This window comes from Eubalaena glacialis, chromosome 2 (assembly GCF_028564815.1).
Source record: "Eubalaena glacialis isolate mEubGla1 chromosome 2, mEubGla1.1.hap2.+ XY, whole genome shotgun sequence".
Classification (NCBI taxonomy): Eukaryota; Metazoa; Chordata; class Mammalia; order Artiodactyla; family Balaenidae; genus Eubalaena; species Eubalaena glacialis.
In genome coordinates, this window is record NC_083717.1 from 14,065,541 (window position 1) to 14,093,431 (window position 27,891).

The following is a 27,891-nucleotide window of genomic DNA, read 5'->3' on the forward strand; positions in this document are numbered from 1 at the left end:
ACTTCAACATCTATCCACCTATCTGTTCATCCATCCATCCATCCATCTATTGACCTTTCTCTAAAGACAAGAAGAGAATACTTACTGTCACTAGGAGTGCCCTGTTCTAATAAAAACTGCTGTCCTTCACTCCACTGCCTCTCCAGAAGCTGCTCTATGCTGGCTGCTACTGGGGGCAGGTTTTCCAAACTGCTGTTGCCTGGTTGATCATAGCGGATCTGTAAGCTACTTACAGGGGACCTGTTGGAAACATTAATCCTCAGGTTAAACAGAAGAAGGACCCTTTGAAGGAAGCACATTCACATTTCTCACCTTATGCTGAGCCTTCTCCTGTACAAGTTTTCTAACACCGGGCTGCCTATGTTAAAACGATAAAACCATAATCTACCCTAAAATTTAGTAATTACCATCCTTCCTCCCCAAATGGTAAAAATCAAGGGAATAGCTGGCCATGCTCGATAAATAAAAACCACTAGAAAATATAAACACATCACTAATAATCTCTGAAATAGGCTGTAAAAGAACTTGATGCAACTTTATAAGACAAGATGGAGAAAGACAGGACTAGAAAGACTTACACTGTACAATTATAATAAAGTAGAGAGCATTTTAATTCATAACCACAAAATCTCAAATATCAGTAAAAAGAATTTTTAAACAATTTTGAAGGAGTATTTTGTTATAAATTCAAAAATACTTAGTTTCAAGTATTTTCAGAATTAGGGAACATTATCAAGACCAAAGCAATTTTTATTTGAGCCCTTTATACAAATTTTTTCTAAAATGCCTTAGATCTGTACTTCAAATGATAACAACTTAATCACCTCTTCCAAAACAGGTATCACTTATATTAAGATGAACATGTTATGTTCTCTCATCCACTTTTTGTTCTAAGTAAGTAAATGTGGCCATTTCTGGTCTCCAGCCTCCATAAAAATATAATAAATTAGTAAAGGGCTTTAGAGTTTCTGAAGTGTTTCCACCTAGTTAACTTCACAACAACCTAGTGAGAAGTCAAAACCTGCCTTACTGGCTCCATTTCTATCTGAGGAAACAAGATGGGGCTTTAGTGACTTGTCCAAAGACACGCTGCTAGTAAGTGACAGAGCTGGGCTACAGCTCAGGTCTTCCAACCGCCTGAGAGTGCTCTGCCGCATCCCTGATATGCATCTCTACAAAAATCTCTTTAAATTAGAAGTTAAACAAATGAGGCTTTTTATTCCACATGTAAACATCACATGCTACATACAGCTGCCCATCCCTTTCCAAATAGTATATTATTGCCAGGATAATTTAGGCCATTATATTTCAGGCTGATTTTTAAAGAATAATATACAGTTGGAAATATGTGCTAAAGTAATTTAGTGCCATTTTTTTGTGTTAAATACCATTTAGCTAATGAAACACGAAGAACTGCACAATGCAAAATTGCAGTAAGGAATCCTGAATAATTTCTAGGTAGCTTGCATGATATTTTAAGTTTAAAAGGAGAACACAGGGACTTCTCTGGTGGCGCAGTGGTTAAGAATTCGCCTGCCAAATGCAGGGGACATGGGTTTGAGCCCTGGTCCGGGAAGATCCCACATACCACGGAGCAACTGAGCCCATGCGCTGCAACTACTGAAGCCCACGTGCCTAGAGCCCGTGCTCCGCAACAAGAGAAGCCACCACAATGAGAAGCCCATGCACTGCAAAGAAGAGTAGCCCCCGCTCACCACAACGAGAGAAAGCCCACGCGCAGCAACGAAGACCCAACGCAGCCAAAAATAAATTAATTAAAAAAAAAAAAAAGAACACAGAGATGCTTCCTCCACTAAACATATGAGCAAAAAAATCCATTAACTTTCTTCTTTGAAAAAAAAAGAATAAAACAGTACAGAAGTAACACAGCATAAATTACAGATTGGTCAGATGATGTTATAATTGTACTTCAGACTCCTAGTTACAAAAGAAGAATATTTAATCTTCTGCAGCGTTCAATTAGGAAAAACAATACTACCTTTAGTTCACTCAGGGATTAGAAAAAAGGCACGACTGATGCAGCACTAGAAAACAGCAAAATTAGGGGTTATTGGACTAATCTCTCTAACGTTAAAGATGCTCCTTAACAGACATTCCCATATATATTAGCAACACAACAACAGTGATATTCACGGTAGCCATGGCAGAAAAAATTTTATTTTTAATGGAATTTTAAAATGTCCACAGTTGAAAAAGATTCTTGAATGGGCTTCTTCCTCCTTCTGCTCCACTCTCACCCAATCTAATCCTCTGCTTGCAGCAGTTTACAAAAGTAGAGAGCAGAGAGAGAACAAACTAGAAAAAGGTGTAGGAGTTGAGAGTGGAATAAAGTTAATAAAAAGGTAGCCTAATGTGCTATTAGCAGGAATAACCTTATATATTATATATTAATAAATGGTACCTGAATTCTTTCATATAATATCTAAGATAATTTCACAGAACAATGTAACATATTTGCTATACTTTGCTTCAGACAATTTTAAGAACTAGAGGGATTTTAGAGATGAGCCACAAGAACTTCATTTACTGAATTAGGAATGAGAGACTAAAGGGTTAAGTGCATTGCCCACAACAGAGCTAAAACTGGAACCCAAAGTTGAAAGCCTGGAGTCCGCAGCTTTAAGAGACTTTTTTTGTTTGTTTTTGTTTGTTTTGTTTTTATTTTTGGCTGTGTTGGGTCTTTGTTGCTGCGTGTGGGCTTTCTCTAGTTGCGGCGAGCGGGGGCTACTCTTCTTTGCGGTGCACGGGCTGCTCATTGTCGTGGCTTCTCTTGTTGTAGAGCACGGGCTCTAGGCGCAGGGGTTTCAGTAGTTGTGGCTCACGGGCTCAGTTGCTCCGCGGCATGTGGGATCTTCCCAGGCCAGGGATCAAACCCGTGTCCCCCCTGCACTGGCAGGCAGATTCTAAGCACTGCGCCACCAGGGAAGCCCTAAGAGACTTTTAAGACTATTTTATAACCAAAAAGAATTACCCAAATTAATACATTAATAGTACCAGGAGCTAAATATACAAGAGAGCTGAAATTGATTAGAAATCCAAGAAAAGGTATATCTTTTACAAAGCTTACAAATCTAACCATGTGTTTAAATTAATATTCAAGTCAATTTAGAATCATTTTTCTTGACTGTCCAGACATGCTTCTTATCTACAGAATGCTTTTATAGCCTCACAAATGTATGCTCTGCTGATATGAGTTAAAGAAGTTTCCAAACCGCGAAATGTTTCCTTTGCCGATACTTTGCAGTGCAAATAAGGCTTACCTTGGTGAGAGACTCCCTCTAGGTGAGCTTCCTCTGCCACCAAGGCTGCGGCTATTGTCTCCGAGTTCTTGATCTGCAGTGTAAATATTTCACAGCTGATAAAGTGACTCTCACTAGATAACAGGTTTTAAGCTCTGGCCCTGATTTTTTCTAAAACATACATAAAACCTTTACCACTATCTTTGCAGTTACTATGAAAGTAGAAGATCTAGTATGTTGCTAGTTTAGAATTGCTGAACTGTGGCATGTAAGGCGTTGTCCCTACACGTTTTTTGTGGGTGGAGAAGGCCATGGATTATGTTCGTTCTTTCATTCCTTTCAATTTTACAGCACAGAAGCGTGGTTTCCATTTGCAGTACCCTCCCCTCAGCCACTTTTAATTTCTACGGTTAAAGTAATGAATCACAGCTGTGGACAGCTAATCTGTATGCTTATCACAGCAAATCCTTATGCTTTGTATATTTTAACACTTTGCATTCCAAGACATGTCATAAAATACATATGTATTACATAGAGCTACACACCAAAACTAGAAGTGCATCTATTACATGGATCATTTCACACAACACTAAATATCCAAATGGGCAATAACAAGTAGGAACACAGAATTCTGTATTTAAAAGGAAAAAGAAATTAATTTCTTCAGAATATTCCTTAGGTAACACCGAATATCTCTGCTTGAAAAATAACTTGTATTTCCCCTACAGTTAGTTCCTTATAAAATCATCCTATCTGGCCTCTTTAAGGTTGTCCTCCCCTTACTCTGAGTCAGGTAACCTCTGACCCTTAAAGGGTAAAGACATGACTGATCCATTCTTGGTGAACTGCTAAACCCATTCCCTTCCCCCAAACAGGCATGACTACTTGGACATGTCAACAAATCCTTAAGGATGGAATGAGACAAAGCAAATCCAGTGGCTCATTAAAACAGTACAAGAGGCAAATGCTACAAAATGTCAACTGGTAAAAATTCACAGGATTACTAAACACTGTAGAAATTCTCTAACAGGATTTTTTTACCAAGTTTGTGTAATGCAATTTCATGAATTATGCAAATAAAGATTGAGGCTATTCACAGAAAAGCCCAGTGTTATGCTACTTTCATTGCACAGAACTGAGCACTGAACACATCAATCACAAAAGTCACAGGAGACACTAGCATTCCTGCCTGCTGATGGCTCTGCTTAAACATTTACATTTCAGACAGTAAAAAAGCACATCACTATTTTGCAGCACAGCATACTATTTACTTCCAACTGTGATTCTTTTGATTTAAAAAGGGAGGGGCACAATCCTCCCCCCCTTTAGATTTTACTTATTAACCACACCTTTAGATCTTTCAAATGAAATGACCTGAAGGGGGTAAAAATTACATTGGGGGAAGGGAACAGAATTTCAGAGTTTAAAAATTCTTGAAATCTTACCTGTTTGATTATTTTCAGACTGAGCTATAAGAGCTGCCATTGATGAATTTGGATTTAATCTATTGCCATATATATGAGATGATGCCTGACTAAGAGAAGATCCAGCTAGAGTATTTGCCTAAATGAAAAGAATTACAAAGACAAATGAATTATACTTAAAAATATCTTAATACTTTTCCTCCTAATAGACCTAGTAACAACTATTTTCTCCAACCTTATAAGCAAAAATTTCTGACTTTCTGAAGAGCAAATTTCATTCTTGTTTTACCATTCCAATACTCCAGTTTCTGAAAAGTTACATAACTCTAAATTAAAAAAAAAAAAAAAGTGAGAGAGAGAAAGAAAAAGAATTGGCACAAAGTTAACTATTCATGCTTTAATTTCAAAGTACCTATTCGATACCAAAACCAGTGGCATGGTAACCATGTGAACATATGACTAGTTATTTAATCTTATTAAACCATTTACAAAATAAGGGCAGGGAGACAACAGATGTCTAACAAATGTTTCAATCTCTTACCTCACAGGCTGGCTGAGGAGGTCAAAAGGTCCAACTTCTACCTTTAGTATTTTAACTACACAGAGCCATATTTCTATTGCTTAACTCTGTCATTAGTAAAACCTGCACACTATTTTGTTACTTCCTATTCTGATAGACTTGGAAGCCTGCTGCTTTTTCTGTTTTGTTTTGTTTTTATTTTAAAAGAAAGCAAACAGGCATCACAAGTATGTTTTCTATACAATGCAGGGCTCAACGAATCACAGCTTTGCCCTGACCCCATATAAGGCACTGTCTTTTTGGCAGTAAGCCAGCTCTACGAACTGAAGAGCTGGTCCACAGTTTGTGATTCATTCATGTTGCTAACCACAATTCTGAAGGCCTCCCCTGGGACTTGTGCCAAACAAGCGAAAATGAACCCTTAAACAGATGAAGCTAAGGAGGCTGGCCAAACTCTTGCGTAATCCAAAGTAATAAAAATGCCTTCTTTGATGTGAATACTTTCTCCCACTTTCCAAGAATATTATAACCTTAAAAATGTGGCATTTTAGAAGCAAATCTCTTGTACACAAAACACTGTTAACTCACAGAAGGCTATTACTAGCCTGAAATACTTTTCAGACTTAACAGAACCACGAATTTCAAAGTAGATTTCTTTTTCTTTTTCATGAATGAAATCAAACTTAACCTTTCATAAAAACAAGATCATTGTGTAGTTATTGCAAAACAAAATTCTGGAAAACAATTTAAAAGAACTGAGGTGTTTTTAATATAAAGCAGCTGAATAACAGCAGAACAAAAGATGTGGGACATTTTGACATGTTTAACTGCACAAAAGAGACCAAGACGACACAATAATGACAACAAGCAAAATATAAACAAGAGAATAAACTGTGTTTCTGGAAAGACTCAGACCCTGATATTAATATTCGGCCTCTAGCCAACTTACTAAGCATAAAAGTTGGACTTTACAATTCACAGCAACAGTCCCCGTGATGTAGAATCCTGTCCTTGCTTTCCATTGTTTCAAAGGGTGTATTTCATAGTTCATACTGTAATGTCTAAGTTCAACTGGTCAATTTCTGGGCTTCATTTTTCCTCTTATTAAAGATATGTATACAAAGTCAGTAGTTTGGATTACATAGTACTGTTTAACAATCAATTAGCCCTCAGCAAAAGCTAAGTCAGCACTTTAACCTAAAGATCACACTAGACACTTACCATGTAGAGAATACATAAAATATGAGTCAAAAATGGAAATATAGGAAGACTTTTTTTTTAACCTCTCCAGAAGTTAACTACTTGGGAATCTTGGATACTCATAAAATAACTTAGAACAAGAAAAATCCAAAGAGACACACAGAAAGATCAGATGTTACCAGTAACCCAGTTTAAAATCTTGGGCACCTCACACTTAAAAATGCTCTTTGCAGAGCCAATTTACTTACTCTAGACACAATTCTAAAAAGATCAACTAAGCATATAACAGATTAGAAGTGGAAAATTAATTAGAAAGAGGAAGAAAAAGTAATATCTTGAGACATTTTGTTGGCAGCAAGAAGTAACAGCTGACAGCAAGAGAGGAGAGAGAAAAATACGAGCAAGAATGAGTGCATTCCCGACTGCTGGTGGGGCTGTGCTCTGAGTACATGGACAGGAGGGGCCTCTGCACCTGCACCCTATCCTTTGACTCTCGTGTTTGTGCACTCATCCACTGGCTGAATCAAAACTATTATCATACCAGTTGAACTGCTTTTCTAGTTCCAATTATCAGTTTTATGAGCTGCCTTAGTCTCTTGACAAGAATCAAAGATCCTATTCTCTTTCAGGAAGGGTTCCTTCTGTCAAGAGCTTTATATTTATCCTTGTTAGCTTCAAATTTCTTGATGTAGTCTCCAAATCATCTTACTTTGCAAATCACACACTACGCCCACTACACTAACGGATCAAAATGCAAAGCAGCACAGCATAACTGATTTCCATAATGACTATCAACAGGAATAGAATCAATCATCGTTAGCATAATTCCAAAGCAGAAAAGATGTATTTTATAAAGATGGCAGGAAAAGGTAAAATTAATAATAAAATAATAAAATAAATTAGAAATACATTCTTCATTATCTTGAATGATAAATTTCCCAAATTTTCTGAATGTTTAAAAATTATCTGGTAGTTTTGTCTTTTAAAAATTATTGTATTTATCTAAACAAGAAATTTTCAAGAGACTGAAAATAAATTACTAATTTTACCATGTAGGGTTTTGTGGTATATGAAAACATCTAAACCACTCCACGTTAAAATTCAAGTCATTACCACCATTTTAAGCAGGTAACATGAGCTACCAAAGATTCCACAAATGTCTGACACTGCTTGGCCAACACTTCTGAAATGATATTTACAATGGTTACTGCTGGAAACTCTTGATAACTCTGTAGGCACCTTAGGGCCAAGAAACTCCCAACATTTTAGTGAAAAGATTCTTCAACTTGGTAGCAATAAAGAAGGGTAAGTGAGAGAGCAGAGAAGAGACACACAACTTATGAGGAGAGTACACACATAATGACTGGCATTTTGTAGACTCAAAAACCTTCGTTATTAATAAGTGAAAGCACTAAGATTCATGGAAGTCCATGAGAACCTAAAGAAGCTAGTTATGAAGCACAAAGGGCACTGAAAGCTTTTATATAAAAGGAATCTGGAACAAGGAATAAAGGAAACAATATATACACAGTTCTCCAAAGCACACTTTGGACATGGATTTTTAAAGTGCACTAAAAGCAAATTACTAATGTACCATAGGTCTGCTTCAGAAGACCTGGTATAAAAACTGGCAGCTGGGGGCTTCCCTGGTGGTGCAGTGGTTGAGAATCCGCCTGCCAATGCAGGGGACACGGGTTCGAGCCCTGGGAAGATCCCACATGCCGCGGAGCAACTGGGCCCGTGAGCCACAACTACTGAGCCTGCGCATCTGGAGCCTGTGCTCCGCAACAAGAGAGGCCGCGATAGTGAGAGGCTCGCGCACCGCGATGAAGAGTGGCCCCCGCTTGCCGCAACTAGAGAAAGCCCTTGCACAGAAACGAAGACCCATCACGGCCAAAAATAAATAAATAAATAAATAAATAAATTTTAAAAAGAAAAGGTGACTGCTATCTTTAAAAAAAAACAAAACAAAAAAACCTGGCAGTTGTTGTTGCTGGAGATGGTGTGGAGAAAAAGGAACCCTCCCCTACACTGCTGGTGGGAATGTAAATTGGTGCAGCCACTACGGAGAACAGTATGGAGGATCCTTAAAAAACTAAAAACAGAGCTACCATATGATCCAGCAATCCCACTCCTGGGCATATATCCAGAGAAAACCATAATTCGAAAAGATACATGCACCGCAATGTTCATAGCAGCACTATTCACAATAGCCAAGACATGGAAACAACCTAAATATCCATTGACAGATGAATGGATAAAGGAGATGTGGTACATATATACAATGGACTACTACTAAGCCATAAAAAAGAGTGAAATAATGCCATTTGCAGCAACATGGAGGGATTATCATACTAAGTGAAGTAAGCCAAAGAAAAAATCATATCATATAGCTCACATGTGGAATTAAAAAAAAAAAAAAAAAAAGAGAGAGATACAGATGAACTTATATACAAAACAGAAGTATACCCACAGACATGGAAAACAAGCTTATGGTTACCAAAGAGGAAAGGGGAAGGGGCAGAGGGATAACTTAGGAGTTTGGGATTAACATATACACACAACTATATATAAAATAGATAACCAACAAAGACATACTGTATGGCACAGGGAACTATACTCAGTATTTTGTAATAAACTATAAGGGAAAAGAATCTGAAAAAAAAAAAAAAGAAATATATGTATGTATAACTGAATCACTTTGCTGTATACCTGAAATTAACACAACATTGTAAATCGACTAGATTTCAATTAAAAAAAAAAACAAAAAAACTGGCAATTGTGTTTGGAAGGAAGTACATACCTTATTTCAATTCTATCTTCCCTGGGAAAGAGAATGTCTACTGTGGGCAAATATGTTCTCAGGCCTATTGGCACTACAAAGAGTATGAGTTGTTAAACACTGGGGAGGCTGAGTGAAGGCATCCACAATACACATAAACTCTGTACTGGTTTTGCAACTTTTCTATACACCCAAAAATTATTTCAAAGTAAGAAGCTAAAACAAAAAAGAATATGTAAGTGTCCATCAACAGATGAATGCATAAAGAAGATGTGGCACATATATGCAGTGGAATATTACTCAGCCATAAAAAGAAATGAAATTATCTGTAGTGAGGTGGATGGACCTAGAGTCTGTCATACAGAGTGAAGTGGATCAGAAGGAGAAAAACAAATACCGTCCGCTAACACATCTATGTGAATCTAAAAAAAAAATGGTTCTGATGAACCTAGGGGCAGGACAGGTATAAAGACACAGACATAGAGAATGGACTTGAGGACACGGGGAGGGGGAAGGGTAAGCTGGGATGAAGTAAGAGTAGCATTGACATATATACACTACCAAATGTAAAAATAGATAGCTAGTGGGAAGCAGCTGCATGGCACAGGGAGATCAGCTCGGTGCTTTGTGACCACCCAGAGGGGTGGGGTAGGGAGGGTGGGAGGGAGACACAAGAGGGAGGGGATATAGGGGTATATGTATGCATACAGCTGATTCACTCTGTTATACAGCAGAAACTAACACACCACTGTAAAGCAATTATACTCTAATAAAGATGTTTAAAAAAAAAAAAAGAATATGACTGCCAAAAAACTGGTTACTTGGCTTTATAGTGTCCTGATGAAATGAAGTCATCTACTCAAAATGTAAAAACAGGTTTTAGATCAAGATAAAAATATTTTATGAAATTATAAGTTCATATTGCCTTAATAAACTTCTGCTTTCACTTCCAAATATATGATACCTTAGACAGGTTCTTTTTTCCCTCCCTAAGACTAATAATTGAAGGAACCACTTCCACGCAAGATGTTATATCTATTCTAATACCGTAGTAAAAGTCTCATTAAGTGTAATAATTATTTTACAAGATGGACCCAAAGCCAAGTAAAGTAAAAATAAACTGAATAATTACTGAGGTAAATCTAAGTCACGTTGAAGCAAAATATGCTTAGTACCTGAGTCAAAGAATACCCTTAGCAAATTTAGAATAACTTACTATGTTAAGCATCTAGAAAGATATGCAAGCCCCTACACCAAGGGAGTAGTGCAACTCAAAATAAATCAGAGAAATTTAGTGTTTCCTAAGTAGACTGACATACCCTATTAAAATATTAACAAGATTAAAATTATATTTCAGCTTGAATTTTCCCATTAATAGTTCACCTCTTACATTTCAAATGTCTCCTTATGACCACAGAGAAGTTTTGAAAGAGTTCTAGCTGTAGAGTGAAGTAAGTCTACCAAATTCCTAGGCACTTGGCTAAAGGAGTTAGTAGTAGAGAGGAAAAAAATCAGGCTAAATCTACTCAATTATCTGAGTATCAGACTTAAAAGTGGGTATTGTTTTGGTAATTTTTTTTCCCTCCCTAATGTTGGTAAAGGAAGAAAAAGTATAAAGAAGAAAAATTAGGTTTGAAAGAACAGTACCTATCAAAATTTCACCTTTGGAAAGTATCATTGCAATGCATCATTTAGAGGTGAGTATGAAACTTCATGCTTCAATCATACAGGAAGAGGTCATAGCAAGCATTTTTTAAATGCACAATTAACCTGTCAATAAACATTAAAGTCAAATGATTCAAACAAGCTCTAAAACACAGTAGCTTCTTCTTCAAACTTTCCAACCCTGACACATGACTTAAAAATGCATTCTTCTGAAATACTGTCAGCTCACTAAATAGTATTATTTTTAAAAATTCCTACTTCATCCATACTCTTACAAGAAAAAACTTTTTGTTATCACTATACCGGCCATAAGACAAACTATCTCACCTTGGGTGAGGCACTAAAGCTCTCTGTCTTCACTTTCCATCTGTAAAAATGGAGATAGAAATAGTACCTTCCTCATAAGAATACTGTGAGACTTGAGTTACTGCACGTAAGGGCTGAGAAGAATGCGTGGCAGATGGCAAGCACTCAAACTTTACCTTGTTATTTAAAACTTTTTTTCATAAGCTATTATGGTTTCCATCTTTTCCATTAACTTCATTAGAGAACATAATTTGACAATTATATTCTGATATTAACATGGTTATATTTCAGAGTAAAACATTTCCCTAAGAAAAATTAGATGGTATTGTCTCATTATGCAATGATATTTTAATCTATATATTCTATAATAACATAGCAATACAGCAAATATAATGTAAGGATTCAAATATTTTAATGACAATTTATACACAATTTGTTTGACTAGAAAAGTTTCCAGGAAAAACTGGAGAACAATAGAAAGTTTCATATATTCTCCAACTCAATCCGAACTTTGTACTCTAAAATGTATCCTGATAACAGACCCATTTCTGTGTCAGCTACCACCATCGGGCTTTAATACTCAGCGTGTGATGAGAGAAGAAACCATGTGTGAACAACTTTCAGGTCCCATGAGTAGGCTGACTGTTAAAGCTGTCAGGTTCAATTGCATCATTCCACTTTATTCAATGCCCCAAACTGCTCCCTAATTGTTAGGAGCTTAACGTATTCAAAACCATTGTTTAGGCTAATGCTGAAATGCCCCACAATTGAGTTTATAAAGTAGTGGGAGGGATTAAATTGTAGTTAAACCATCAACGAACACTCACGATTGAACAACAGGACTGTGCAGAATAACCACCAATTCTAAGCAGGTTTCTTAATTGGTCAATATCTAATCAATATATCACCTACCTTTTGGGGTGGAAATTAAGTCCCTAGGACTAAAGAGGCTATTGAAATAATTTAAGAATGGAAAAGACCTTAGTCAACAGCTGTATGTGAAATGACTAAATGGGTGTAATAACCATTAATTCCAAAGTACTTCATGGTCTGCAAAGTACTTATTCTAGCTTGAACTTCAGAATATACCTGTACTGCAGGTAGAACAGGTATTTAAAGTATTCCATTTCACATATGAAAAAAAAATCAACATCCACAAATGTAAAAGACCTACCCACAGACACACTAGTGAGCAGCAATGCTCCAGGAATCTAGGATTTCGGACCCAAATTTCTGCTATTTTGCATTGTGCCACACAGACACAGTAAAATTCCTAAGAATGTTTTTTCAAAGAGATACCCCTCAACACAGGCTCATGATCTATGTCACTTAACCTCTTCATCATCCAAAAGTAAGTAACGTTAGAAAGCACTTACAAAAACTTATTCTGCTCAGAATGTGAACTTCCTTAAAATTACAAGTCATTATGTAACTATTTAAAACAGGGACTTCCCTGGTGGTGCAGCGGTTAAGAATCCGTCTGCCAATGCAGAGGACACGGGTTCGAGCCCTGGTCCGGGAAGATCTCACATGCTGCGGAGCAACTAAGCCCGTGTGCCACAACTACTGAGCCTGCGCTCTAGAGCCCGCAAGCCACAACTACTGAGCCCGCGTACCGCAACTATTGAAGCCCACGTGCCTAGAGCCCGTGCTCCGCAACAAGAGAAGCCACCGCAATGAGAAGCCCGCGCACCGCAACGAAGAGTAGCCCCCGCTCGCCGCAACTAGAGAAAGCCTGCATGCAGCAAGACCCAATGCAGCCCTAAAAATAAATAAATAAATAAATAAATAAATAAAAAAGCAGGATACAACAATAAAATAAAGTAAAATAAAATAAAATAGATGAAACTTTCGTTCTGACCAATCAAGTCAGAGCTCCTCCAAAGACAGGTGAATCGGCCTGGGAAACTGAACCATTTTCCCAAACAGAATCAAAGTGCCCTATCAGACATCATCTGAAAGGAAATCAGGATTATATCTAAGACAACTCCCCAACACACACACCAAAGTTAAGATACTTGAAGTAAAAGTCTCACAGAAATCTGCAAAACATTAGTCACTAAATTATACCTTTAAAATAATTAAATTTATCTGCATTTACTAAATATCACATAAATAAACCTTAGAAGTTCCTTCAATTAAATTACTTTTAAACCTATATCATTTTTATAATAGTAACACAGAGTAAACAAGGAACCATGATTATCTACATGAAGACTGTATCCAAAAGCAAAACTCAGAATGCAAGACATATTAGAATACAATTATTTTCATTACATTCTGTCTTAAACTCTATTAAAGCAATCATCCTTCAAACAAAAGCACCAGAATTCCTCCAAAGACAAAACAGAACGAATGCAGAACTAAGAAACAGTGGAATTTGAAAGGCAAAATGAAAAATTAATGGCACACCTACAGAAACTAATTTATACCTCTACCCATGATACAACAGCAGAGCACCCACCATTAAAACATCACAAGGACAGCAGTTCTATCTCTCAATAATGTTAAGGAACTATAATTGTAACTATATTGCTGATATCTGTGAAGGAATAATTAGCCTAAAAACAATTTTATCAAATAAAACAAAAGGATTTGACATCAAACAATATAAAACTAGGTTATCAAGCATTTTTAAAGGTTTTTTTTCAAATTAGGGCTGCTAAGCATCAGACTTTGTCTCCCCACATTTTAAAAAGTGTCTCCTTTTTGCCCCATTAAAGGCACAAATCTAGTTTCAGTTTTTAATTTCTATTAGCTCTTCCTGATCTTACTTCCCTGACCACTTGCCTGGGAACAATCCCTAAGACAGCAAATAAACCAAAGAAGAGGCCTGTCTATCTTACTTAAAACCAAGGCCAGAAAGATCAAGAATGACCTACGGATTTTTATCCTGCTGGCACCAAGCCCATCACTAAAAATTACTACTTTCATTAAGTTTTTGGGAGGGAAAGGAGGAAAGTCAACACATCGTTCAAATTTAACACTTCTATTCTCTGATTTATATTTTTTAAAACATTTGCTTGCTGGTGTGATGGTTTTCTCAATAATTGTAACAAGGCTTCTATAATTATATTTTAAATATTGATAGTTTTAATTTACACACTTATAGCACTACTCTCTTCATTTTTAAATAAACTACCTATAAAGAAACTCTAAATAAAAGGCTAGGATGTGATTATCTAAACACACTGAATTGCATGATCTGAAAACATACAAGGCCTATATGAAAGTTAAACAAATAAACTTTTGTCATTTTGGAAAGAAGATTAAATTACCAAGTGCATCACAATTTTAGGAGTTCTATCTAAACATTCGATTTATTCTAAATATTTCTCTATCCTTTCCTTTGCACATTGCCTAGAAAATTCACACTTTGCACATTCAACACCAATACTATTGTCTAAGGCAGCTAAACTGAAGTAGCTCTGCACTCAGTTCAACTCAGAGGTCAACCTGCCTCAGTTGCCTGGAGACTGATGGTTGCTACAGCAGCACCAGATAAGCCAGGCTAAATAAGCTCTGGCTTGAAGGCAGAAAGTGTTTACTGCTGGACAGAAACACAGATGCAGCTGTCTCGGCATGCAGCATGTGAGTCTCACTGGATGATCATATTTATAAGAGACCCATCTTACTGAAACAGGGAAGAGGATAAACAGTGAAGATTTTAATTGGACTGAATCCTGGATTACTTGCAACTATGATTTCTTTGTTCTTCAGCTGAGTCATATGTTAAGTGGAATTTTCCCTCTAGCTATAAATTTCTCTTCACTACCACTTCCCCCACCCACCTCCCTAAAGCCAACCCCCAAAACCACAAACATAATGAATGGGAAGAAATGAGACTTTTGCTTAATTCAGCCTGGAATTAACCAGAGGGTAATTAAAACAGACTTTTAGAAAGAAAGGAAAGAAAAATACACACTGAAAATGTTCATGTGACTCTTTCCAAGGATATAAAGCTATCAAACAGCATATGGTTACACTTAATTAAAAGAGATAAAACTATTAGTAAGAGCCATTTTCTCATTTATCCTTTCGCCCTCTCTAACCCCAAACCCCTATCATTATGCCTATACCTCACCAAGGCTAGTGAAATGAGCTAGAGAAGAACTCTCCTAAACTAGTCAAACTCCCCTTCAGATTGAGAAGTTCACCAAATTGTTAACTTTCATTTTCAAAGACAATACCACTAACCATGCCATTGTTTTTCTGTGCTGAACTGTTGTTTATTCTAATTCTTCATCTAATTATAATAGTGATCATTTGCACTACACCATTACATACTTTAAAAATAACTTAATGCTGTGCTTTGAATGTACAACTTACAGAAAATGCTGGAAAAGTGTACATATATTCTAAGGCCCGTACAATAGAAATTATGAACACATACATAAAGCATAAGTTTACAGCAACTTACAAACAACTACTTAACTAGTTGTTTATAATTAGACATTTGTCTTTGTCATAATTTTCTTAAAACTCTGAGACTATTAGAGGCATTGCGTAAAATGAAAATAATAAAATTATAAAGAATTCCAAATAAAGAAAAAATATATATACTTTAGGAATTTTAAATTATTACCTTTGAGGAAACGTGGGGGTTGCGGATGGGGAGTGAGGGTGTGTGCTTGTGTGTGTGTGTGTGTGTCTGTGCGTGTGTGCACATGTGTGCGCGTGTGTGTGCATGTTTGCGCACGTGTGTGTGTGCGCGTGCACGCACAGCTGTGCCCATTTACTATCCTATTTATATAATTATGATTTCTCTGGTTTGACTCTGGCTCTTAGAGCATTCCTGTAGACTAGGTCACCTATCAAGTTCCAGATCTAAAATGAAGGAAAAGGATAAATAAATGCAAAACCACCAACATAGTCACCATTATTTATAATACTATAAATATTCCTTCTTTCTCATAAGAAAGAACACCATATAAGTATTTAAAGGAATCATTCACTCTTAATCCTATATTCTCCTTCACTGGTTTTTAAAAATTTACACTGCAGATATTCATATATTATTTCTGTGATTTTAAAATTATGAAAGGAATTTTTAAAACCACAGAAGTCCAAAAGTGGTTCATACTTTGTAAGTCCTACTTTTAAAAGAGGGAATAAAAGCTCCCCCCAAATTACTATTTTACATCATTAGGACAAAATCAGAAACTCAGAAATTGAAAAGAATCAGTTGGTGCCAACATATTCTTTTGTGCTCTCCTATGAATATCATGTAAAAATGTGTATTATTTCCACTCGTGTCAATACAGGTTGAGATATTTCATAAATTCCTATAGGAAGCCCTATTTCATTTATCTCGCCTATAATCTAACTTACTTTCATTTGCAAACGAAGCAACTGACAAAGGATTAATCTCCAAAATATACAAGCAGCTCATGCAGCTCAATATCAAGAAAACAAACAACCCAATCCAAAAATGGGCAGAAGACCTAAATAGATATTTCCCCAAAGAAGATATACAGATTGCTAACAAACACATGAAAAGATGCTCAACATCATTAATCATCAGAGAAATGCAAATCAAAACTACAATGAGGTATCACCTCACACCGGTCAGAATGACCATCATCAAAAAATCTACAAACAATAAATGCTGGAGAGGGTGTGGAGAAAAGGGAACCCTCTTGCACTGTTGGTGGGAATGTAAACTGATATAGCCACTATGGAGAACAGTATAGAGGTTCCTTAAAAAACTAAAAATAGAACTACCATACGACCCAGCAATCCCACTACTGGGCATATACCCTGAGAAAACCATAATTCAAAGAGACATGTACCACAATGTTCATCACAGCTCTATTTACAATAGCCAGGACATGGAAGCTACCTAAGTGTCCATCGACAGATGAATGGGTAAAGAAGATGTGGCACATATATACAATGGAATATTACTCAGCCATAAAAAGAAACGAAATTGAGTTATTTGTAGTGAGGTGGATGGACCTAGAGTCTGTCATACAGAGTGAAGTAAGTCAGAAAGACAAAAACAAATGCTGTATGCTAACACATATATATGGAATCTAAAAAAACAAAAAAAAATGGTTCTGAAGAACCTAGGGGCAGGACAGGAATAAAGACGCAGACGTAGAGAATGGACTTGAGGACACGGGGAGGGGGAAGGGTAAACTGGGACAAAGTGAGAGAGTGGCATGAACATATATACACTACCAAATGTAAATAGATAGCTAGTGGGAAGCAGCCGCATAGCACAGGGAGATCAGCTTGGTGCTTTGTGACCACCTAGAGGGGTGGGATAGGGAGGGTGGGAGGGAGACGCAAGAGGGAGGAGATATGGGGATACATGAATATGTATAGCTGATTCACTTTGTTATACAGCAGAAACTAACACACCATTGTAAAGCAATTATACTCCAATAAAGATGTTTAAAAAAAAAAAAAGACAAACGGATGTACATGTTACTTTGTAACACTGTAATAATTTACCTGAGTTGTAGCAACAGCAGAGGGTGCAGATGACCCAGCAGACGGGGAGAGCGCTCCCACTTGCTGTAAATGCCCAGAAGGTTGCTGAGGTAAATGAGAACTGGAGACAGGAGTACTCGATCCTGAGCCAGATGCTACATTTGGAAATGATACTGCTACATCACTGCTGCTATAAATACCTACAAGAAAAAAATCTTATTTAAATATTTTATAATTTAGCAGTCAAATCTGTCACAGACACACAACATTAATCGATATGTTAGAATACCCACCTTTCCTCCTGATCCCTCCCACAATGATAAATTTTATTGATGTCAAAAAAAAACAGTAACTAAATGTATAAATACTGACTTTTCATAAAGCACTTGTCTTAAAGAAACTAAGACATTTTTTATACGTCAAAGATGATTTGTTAAGAGACACAGATCACATCAGGAAGTGCTTTGTAAAAATAATAATAAGGGTTTTAGGAATTCCTAAGAGCAGTGACATGTTTCTGAAATAGGAGAATGAAGAAATTAGAGTTGTATAAAAATCACTTGGTAAGCCTTTCAAAAATGCAGATACTAGAGCCCCAGCACTCATGATTGAAAAGGTCTGAAATGGGAAGAGACTTTGTTTTAGAAAGGTCATCCACGTTACAGAGCAGAAAATAAAATGGAACAGGACTAGACTTGATATTCCGAGAACAACAAAGAGCCTGACGCCACTGGCGGGACACAGCAGTGAGAATAGAGAATACAGGTGGGTTCTATAGATACTCAGGAGGTAGAATAAACAGGGCTTTATGACTGACCGAATGGGGCATCTAAGTAGCAGTCGGGGTGGCCAGGGAACAGAGGATTAAGAGATGATGGTGACGTGGAAAGCTAGGTGGTGGTAGCATTCACTTCAGAGAACACAGGGAAAGAGGAAAGAGATTTGAAAGCATTTTCAGTAGCACCACAGGGGTAAAAAGCCAGAAAGAAAGAGTAGAAGCAATTCACTCTAGAAAAGTGGATGGACAGAGGACAGAAAGAGAAAATGAGCAAAAGTTAAGAAGAAACAAGGAGTTACTTTAAAAAGTGTTTGGTGGGTTTTTTTTTTTTTTTTTTCCAAGATGGGAGATCATGCTCTTATGCTGATAACAAAGAGTCCACAGAGAAGGAAAGGCTCTTTGAGGATCAAGGTTAAGAGACAGGAATCTCTATAAACCAGTGGGGTTCTGAACCAGGGGTGATCCTGCTTCACAGGAGACACCTGACAATGTCTGGACACATTTTTGGTTGTCAAAACTAGGAGGTGCTCCTGGCGTCTAGTAGGTAATGGCCAGGGATGCTGCTCAACACCGTACAGCGCACAAGACAGCTCCTCACGACTAAGAAGTATCTGGCCCACAGAGTCAACAGCAATGCAAGCTGAGAAATCTTACAATAAACCAGGGCTCTGGGGAGGGTGGGAGCGAATAAGATCTTAAGAACTTGACACTATGAACAAGAGGAAAGCAGAAAAAAAGAACCTAAGTAGGCTACAGTCAAAAAAAATTTTTTGAGAACACACAGTGCTTGAAGGCAACAATTAGTTATTTATATCAACAGTAAAATTTACTTTGTTCTAAAGAATATAAATATTATTGATTCATAATAAATAAAAGTACCTATAATCTTCAAACAAGGGGAATACAAAAATTGGGACATTTTTAAAGGCCTTACAACTATAATTGAGGCTCCTAAGATCCTTTTTATATCTACAATTTCTCCAGAATAAAGATAATTTATCCACTTAACAAATACATTCATTCCACAAACATCTGAGAGCTCACTGTTTGCCAGACATTATTCTAAGCCCTAGAGATACAAAGCCATTCAAGATATGTGGTCTCCGCCTTCAAGAAGCTTAGTGGAAAAAAGAGACAATTACAAAAGACCATGAAGATTACTATGATAGAGATATCCTTGGGAGGCTATGAGTGCATAAAGAGGGGTATCTAACCCAGACCTGGAGTGAGAGAGGATGGGGTCAAAAAGCGAACTGGGGGCTTCCCTGGTGGCGCAGTGGTTGAGAATCTGCCTGCTAATGCAGGGGACACGGGTTCGAGCCCTGGTCTGGGAAGATCCCACATGCCGCGGAGCAGCTGGGCCCGTGAGCCACAACCACTGAGCCTGTGCGTCTGGAGCCTGTGCCCCGCAACGGGAGGGGCCGCGATAGTGAGAGACCCGCGCACCGCGATGAAGAGTGGCCCCTGCTTGCAGCAACTAGAGAAAGCCCTCGCACGAAACGAAGACCCAACACAGCTAAAAATAAATAAATAAATAAATAAATAGAGTAGCTATTAAAAAAAAAAAAAAAAGGCGAACTGGGAGAGATGGGTGCCTTTAAAGCTAATTTCTAAACGAGCTGCAGGACAGAGGTGAAGGGCATTCTGAGGAAGAAACATGTGCCACAGAGCCAGGTAGATTCTAAGAACTTATAAGTGCCATCCGTGTAGCTTAAGCAGGAAATGAGGCTAAAAAATAAGCAGGAATCAAATCAAGCAGAACATTAAAAGTTAAAATGTTAAAAGTTAAAAACTTAGAGACAATAGGAAGCCACCAAAGTACTGTAAGCAGAAGTTTGGTGTGATCAGATTGGTGTTTCAGCAAAACATAAATAAATCACTGGCACAAGGCTGAGAACAGATTGGGGAGGGGATTTAAACAGAGACTGAGAAAGCTGTTAAGGGCTCCTACAATGATACTGATGAGCAAAAATAATATTTTAAAAAAACAAACCTAAGGTAACAGCAGTAATGAGACATTAGAAAGATAACATTCATAGGACTGGTAACTAATTAGATCTGAAGAAAAAAAAGAGGGAAGAGTCAAAAATGACTCTTAAACACCAGTAAGTGATTGTGAGAGTGGTAACATTCACTGAAGTAGAAACAGCAACTGAGAGTATCCAGCACTTGTTACTATGTGTAGGTCACTGTGCTAGGACAACAGACCAATGAAGTAAATATTACTCCCATTTTACATAAGAGAAAACAGAAGTTTGAAGAAATAAACTAATTTCTTTAGTGACCTAGTAGATGGTAGAACCAAGAGTCAAACTCATAGCCATGTGACTTTACAACCGAAACCACTTCCTAATTACATGTTTGAGGTTGAGGTTGATCATCACAGTCTTTGAGATGCCTGTGGGACACAAAACTCCTAGATCATCTAAAACAGAATGGGATGAGCCTGAAGCTCAGCAGAAAAACCAGGTCTGGAGATACAAATCAGGAGTCAGAAGGATGACAAAGATAGAATAAGTAAATGTGAAAACTCAAAAAGGCTTATTGTTGGCTTGCTAACTAGTTCATACTTAGAAACATGGAAATTTCATATTAAAAAGTCTAGATTTCTAATTTCTCCTGAAAAACCTGAAGCTCTGTCAACACTGGATACTATATTCCGAAATAGCAACAATCCGCTGGAGCCCTGGACAGGGCATTGATTCTTTAATCCACCAGAGTCCCACCATTCCTTATGCTTCACCTCTTCGTCACTCATTTATGTTACCTACCTAGCTCCTGTAAGTATTTGATTAAAAACCTGTGATATGGAAGCTGGTCAAAGGCAAGGCAAGGAAAATTGAGATCAACCAGGGAAGTTCTCGGTGTGCTCAAGAGAAGAGGGCTAAAGACAGGACCTAGGGAACATTACCATTTAAAGGGTAGACAAAGAAAGACGGACCACAAAGAACAAAATAAGGAAACAAAGAGAGAGAATCTTAGAAACCACCTAAGAGAATTTCAAAGGAAAAGGTCAAATGATTCTATTGGTCATTTAAGGTAAAGCCAGAAAAAGGAGTCATGAAAAGTAACAAGAAATTTTGGCAAGATAACTCTTTTAAGAAGTTTGGCTGTGGAGGACAGAAAAGAGCACATAAATGCAGTGAATATTTATAAACCTACATTCCAAAGGACAGGCACATTGGTGAGAAAAAAAAATTGTTTTAAGTTGTTTACCCCATAGTTCTTTCAACAAATACTTACTGAGGTTCTAATAGTAAATTTTAAAAAGGCAATGAAGATAGCAAAGAACAGAAAGGAATTCATCCTTCAAAGAATTTATAGTCTCACAGCAGAGCTAATAAGTACTCCCAAGCTACTATGATACAGGAGGGAAATGCTAAATACCATAAGAAGGACATATGATACAAAAAAAGACTTAAGTTCAGAGGAAGAGACTGGGGTGGAAGAGTTCCAGAGAGAAGTACTTGAACTCAGCTTTTTCAAAGTACCTTAAAAGGTAGAGTGCTGATTTTTTTTAATGTCGAAAAGCATACTATACGTGGAATCTCCAATTCCCAAAACTAAAAGACAAAAGTGAGCTGGAGGCAGTAGGCTGAAATCACAACAGGACATCACAACGGGACAAGTTTTTGACTGAGACAAACGTCCTGGCTCTCCCAACCTTGCGATCTTAAACTTTGTGAGCCTCCATACTGTTCTTTTCTAAAAACCAAGATAATAGCTACCTTAAAGGTTTTTGAGAATACCCATGTAAAGGCTCTAACAGTGCCTAATACACAGTAAGTTGCCATAAATGGTAGCTATAGCTATTTTAGAGTTAGTGCTCTAGTTAAAATTTATCTTTAAGTCAGGGAAGTACAGTATTTTAATTGTCAGGTCCTCTAATGTCCGTACTACACTTTGAAAACTGCAAATACCATTACCACATGCAATAATATATCATGAAAGTATAATACTGAGAAGCAAAACTGTGGTGTGTTTGAGGATCTTCAATCTCTAAACTTAAGTCTGTTTTTATACTGCATTAGCTTGATCTTAAATGGGAAACTGCACAGCTAAAAACGCAGCAATCACACTTTGAAACTGGTACTCAGGTTACTGTAATAAAATAGAAGAAATCAAAATTTTCCTTTCCTATCAAGTCAGGAAAGCATGGAATTCTAAATCTTTTTCTGCAAATGAGGATCACTGGCTCACCTCAACTCCCTCATACCTCAGGTATGATGGTACAGCATTAACCGTTCACTAAGACCTCTAGATCCTTTTCCACAAGGCAAATAATCCTCCTTAGATTGTTCTGTACCTGCTTTCTATTTAACTTCACTCTATTTTCATCTTTTACAAGTTATATGCTATTTTAATCTAAATCAGGTGACATTCATCTAATTAAATAGAACTGAATCCTGCAATGCACAAGCTCAAGGAAAATACCCTCAAATTCACCTGTTTAGGATACAGTATTGTGCACCTGCCGTTCAGGGTAGTTGTACTGGTTTACACTCTCCACCAACAGAGACCAAGTGCCTGTTTTCTACCTCACACTCGATTTTATCTAGTCTTTACATCTTTGTTAATCCAATGGGCAAACAAAGGTGCATGACCACATTTTTACCTGTGTGTAAGCAAGCGTGGGAGGACATGTGGAATGAGCAGTGTCGGGAGGAGCGCTCCTCGTGTGGAATGAATTCTGGCAAATGGAACTGGAGAAAGAGGAGGCCCCGGCTTAGGACCAGCCAGGGTCAGCCGTCACGTGTGGTGACGGTGAGGCCGGAGACCTGCTCACCCACCCACAGGCACCCGAGGGAGAGAAGCAGCGCAGGTATAACGTGCAGCTGTCCTGAAAAAGGCTCCCCTTCTGGGGTTCTTAGCATCAGGGTATGCCAGACAGACCGTGCTTGCGTCTCCTCCTCTGTCCGAAGTTTCCTTGGGTTCCTCACAGATGCCTTTGTACCCTTCAGGTCTCGGCTCAAATGGCACCTTCTCAGAGAGACCTTCCTTGACCACCCTATTGAGTACTGCAACCCCCTCACTGCCCCCATCTACTCCCCTGCTTTATTTTTCTCCATACTCATTATCACATTTATCATCCTGCATGTTTTCCTTATTCCTTTTTTTCACTGTCTTTCCCATGTCCCTCTGCAATGTACTCTCCATGAGGATGGGAGTCCACTTTGTTCACTGCCTTATTCCCAGTGTTGTACTTAGAGCAGTGCCAGGCATACTAGATTTGCAATACATATTTATTATTATCATTCAGTATTCAGTGAGTGAAATTCTATTTGGCAAGGCAGTATAGCTTAGTAATTAAACTTGCAGGGTTGGGCTCATTTGGACCTGAGATCAGCTGCGTGACTTTGGTCAAGCAACTTAACTTCCCTAAGCTTCTTTCCTTAAAGGTGAAGTGGGGGGCTTCCCTGGTGGCACAGCGGTTAAGAATCCGCCTGCCAATGCAGGGGACACGGATTCGAGCCCTGGTCCGGGAGGATCCCACACGCCAGGGAGCAACTAGGCCCATGTGCCACAACTACTGAGCCTGCGCTCTAGAGCCCGCGAGCCACAACTACTGAAGCCTGCGTGCCTACAGCCCATGCTCCGCAACAGGAGAAGCCACCACAATGAGAAGCCCGCGCACCGCAACAAAGAGTAGCCCCCGCTCTCTGCAACTAGAGAAAAGCCCATGCACAGCAACAAAGACCCAACGCAGCCAAAAATAAATAAATAAATATTTTTTAAAAAGATCAATGGGAAGACAATAAAGACGAATAGTGAGAACTGGATTTTTAAAATATCATCCCTCTAACTGCTATGTAGCAAATGAATAGAAAGGAGGAAGAGTGGAAACAGAAAGATCATTTAAGAGGCTATTCCATAAACTAGATGAAAGATTATGATCCTCTGAAAATGGTAGTAGAACTGACCATGAAGAAAGATGTGTCTGAAGTGCATCTAGAAGTTAGAATCACCTAAACTTGATAAGCTATATTTGGTAGACAGAGTAAAGTATTTTGCATCAATCCCAATTTTGTTCATTACATGTTGTTTCTTTTGAATTTACCCGTAAAAACAACACATACTCATTATTAAGAATTTTAAGTAGATGGGAAAGTAGGAAAAAAAAATCAACCACAAAGACTGTTAATATTTTTATATATTTTCAAACTTTTTGGTGCAGAGTTTATGGTTTTGCTCTACATAGTTGCCTATATACTGGACAAAGAATTTTTAATACTCTTACACTTACCATACATATTTTCTGATTTCATTTTAAAATATTTTAAAATGTTTTGAATATCATTTTGATATCAATTGAATACTGCACAGTTGACCTGATTTTACAATATTCTACAAATATTTATGCACCTAATATGCCCAGATACAATACTTGCTGCTAAAGATGCTACAAAGAAGAAAACAGATACCATCCTTGCACTCGTGGAGCTTAAAGTGAAGGAGTCACACGTTAAATAATCACGCAAATATTAGTGCTATGATGAAAAAGTAGAATGTGCTATGACAGAATATGAGGGGTAACTTAAGATTAGCAGTACCAAAAAAAAAAACAAAGAAAAGAAAAAGAAAAGAAAAATTTGCAGTAAAGGGTAGGCCTTTGTAAAGTGACACATAAACTAAAAGGAAGTCCTTAGGGGAAGTTCTAATTTTACTTGCCTAGACCTCTTTCCCATTTCTTTTCCAAATAGCACCCTATTTTCTATTAGGGAAGTACCCCTCCTCCACTTCATGCACTCCTGGCCCAGGGATGAACATGTAACCCAATCTGAGGCGAACCGTCTCTGCTGGGAACTTACACCTTGAATGCATGCTCATAGGGCAGAGAATGATCAGACCTAAGTTAGTCTAATGGTAATAATATTAGTAGTCTATTAGTTCTTGTTCACCTTGCCCTTTAAACTACCCTTATTTCTCTCCTCCAAAAGTTTTAGAATAAGGTTTTTCTATTAATTCTCTAAAATAACTGTATATATCCAATAAATTACTTTTTGCTTACATTTGACAGAACCTACTTCTGTGGCTTATGTACAATGGACCCTAATGGACACAGCCACTGTGGTATAATAAACAAAGAAACAAGATGCTCATAATGAAGCTAGGGACTTCTCCCGGTGGTCCAGTGGTTAGGACCGTTGTAGGGGGATTAGGACCCACTCCAAGCTTCCACTGCAGGAGGTGCCGGTTTGATCCCTGGTTGGGGAACTAAAAAAAAAAAGAAGCTAGAATCCAGCCCAAGAGTCAGCTCAGGTAAAACCTTGCAGGCCATAAAGGACTTTCCAATTTTGTAGTAATGGAAAGCTATTAAAGCGTCTTAACCAAGAGAGTGACATGATCAGAATAATATTTTTAAGAGATCACTTTGAATACAAAGTGAACAATGCCTTAAAAGACAACAGAAGAGTAGAATCAGGGAGATAAGTTAGGTAGTTATTGCAATACTTTACACAAAAGATTTTAAGTAACTTAAATTTGGTGAGAATTATGGAGTGAGCAAAGCAGAGGCTCAGGAGTGAGCCCCAAGGAATTTCAACACCAAATCAGGATAAAGGAGAAGTCACAAAAAACTAAAAAGAAATGGTCAAAACAGTAGGACAACCAAGTTAGGGGAAGTGGAAAAAGAAGAGAAGGGGAAGTGATGTAAGATGGTCATGTGAGAAGAAAACTGAAAAATACTCACTGGACTTGACAATGTGAAAGTTATTCCTGACCCAAGTGGAGTAGTAGTTGCAGAAGCCAATATGAAGTGGTTTAAAAAAATCAATCAATCAATCAATGGGGGAATTTCTGTTTCTGGCAACAAGGCAGACTCGACAACCTAAAAACCTTCCTAATTAAAAGTACCTAGATGTGAATAGCTAAACCCACACAAAAAAAATTAGGGGTCCAAATAAAGAGGAAAGGCTTTAACAGCTGCCCTAAAGCAGCCAGCCTATGTCAGGAACCTAGGAGCTTTGGCTTTAATGCCCACCACAAGGAAAAGAGATAAAACCTTGGGTCTCCAATGGAGGGAAAGCTGAAATTGATGAGACCTTGTTTATATAGTTTAGACTTTCCCATGGCTACACTTTTAGGGGAAAACTAACCCATCCCTTCTCCACTCCACCCCCAAAGACCCCCACAAAACACAAAACCCCAAAATCACGGCATACACAGGGAGAAAAATAAAATAAGGAAGTTTGTCCAATTTGACCTGAGCTTTGGATAGAGGATGGAAGATCTGCCTTGACAATTTACAGCCACAGCCTTGCCTTCAAATAGGTTTTGGGTCTGAACTTACACCATCTGCCTGGTCTGGTAAATCCCAAGTACTGAATCAACATAAGAAGGGGTCAGGCAGTACTGTCACTTGAATATATAGCAGAAGCAAACGCAAAACCTCTTTGAAGGGATATATCCTCAACCCAGGCTAGAAAATGAGTTTGCAATCCAAAATTAGAAAACATGGAAAGAACAATCCCCATGATCACAAGTTAGCGGACATTAAGATTTGACTATCTTCTAAGAACCTTAGAAAATAGAAACAGCAAATAAAGATTATGAGATAAAGATTTTAAATGATTAAGAACCTAAGAGAAGAAATCAAAAATATGAGAAAGGACGACATTCTATATAAAAAAGAAGAACTTGGGATATCCTTCTCTGGTAAGCAGAATTCCCCACGTTTCCCATCTCCTGGTTATTCAATCAAACACTAATCTAGGTACTGCTCTGAAGGCACTTGGCAGATTGAATTAAGGTACTAATCAGCTGACCTTAAAATAGGTGGATTATTCTGAATATGAGGGTGGGCCTAGTGTAATTGAATGAGCCCTTAAAAACCAAAGAAGGGCAGAAGAGTCAGTGGGAGATGCAGAAGAGAAAGCAAGAGAAATGCGGCAGAAGGGGACGTCAAGAGAGAGTCTAGGTGTGAAAAGGATTCAAACCATCACCTTTTCTGGCTCTAAGATATAGGGACACATGTGCAAGGATGGGAGAGAAGCCTCTAGGAGCTAAGGGAGGCCCTTAACTGACCGGAAATGGTGACCTTGGTTCTACCACTCCAAGGAAAGAACTGGATTCCACCAACAACCTGAATGAGCTTGGAAGTGGGTTGTTCCCAGAGTCTCCTGACAGTAAGAGCTGGCCAACACCGTGATTTCAGCCTTGTGAGAATCTAAGCAGAGAAACCAGCTTGCCCAACCCAGACTTCTGACTGTGCACTAAGAAATTTGTCTGTTTTTAAGCTGCTAAAATTTGTGGTAATTTGGTACAGCAGCAAGAGAAAACTAATATACTTGCAGTGTCAGAAAGTAAGGAAGCATTAAAAGAATAGTGGGGACATATCAAAAGGACATGGAGTCAGCTTAAAGGGCTCCCAATGGCTAATTGTGAACAATCTGAGCATCACAACGAATCGATTATAACCCATACAAATCCGTAAGTCCATACTGAAATAAACTGAAAGTTTGATGAGGAATGGAATATTTACATAGTCTCACAGTTTATTCCACAAAATACTAACTATA

General features: G+C 37.9%; 1 protein-coding gene across 10 annotated transcripts in view; it reads right to left on the reverse strand.

Moving 5' to 3' along the window:
- MLLT10 (MLLT10 histone lysine methyltransferase DOT1L cofactor) overlaps nucleotides 1–27,891 on the reverse strand; it is a 246,892-nt gene that overhangs the window by 10,367 nt on the left and 208,634 nt on the right. For all 10 annotated transcript variants that reach the window (XR_009699476.1, XM_061181604.1, XM_061181607.1 and 7 more), the window contains 4 exons: nucleotides 17,617–17,795; nucleotides 4,706–4,823; nucleotides 3,282–3,354; nucleotides 86–240 (listed from right to left, as the gene is read on the reverse strand). Coding sequence is in view for 9 of the 10 variants with exons in the window: in XM_061181604.1 (XP_061037587.1) it covers nucleotides 86–240; nucleotides 3,282–3,354; nucleotides 4,706–4,823; nucleotides 17,617–17,795 (525 nt within the window). In the remaining variant the exon portion in view is untranslated. The remainder of the gene's footprint in view (nucleotides 1–85; nucleotides 241–3,281; nucleotides 3,355–4,705; nucleotides 4,824–17,616; nucleotides 17,796–27,891) is intronic.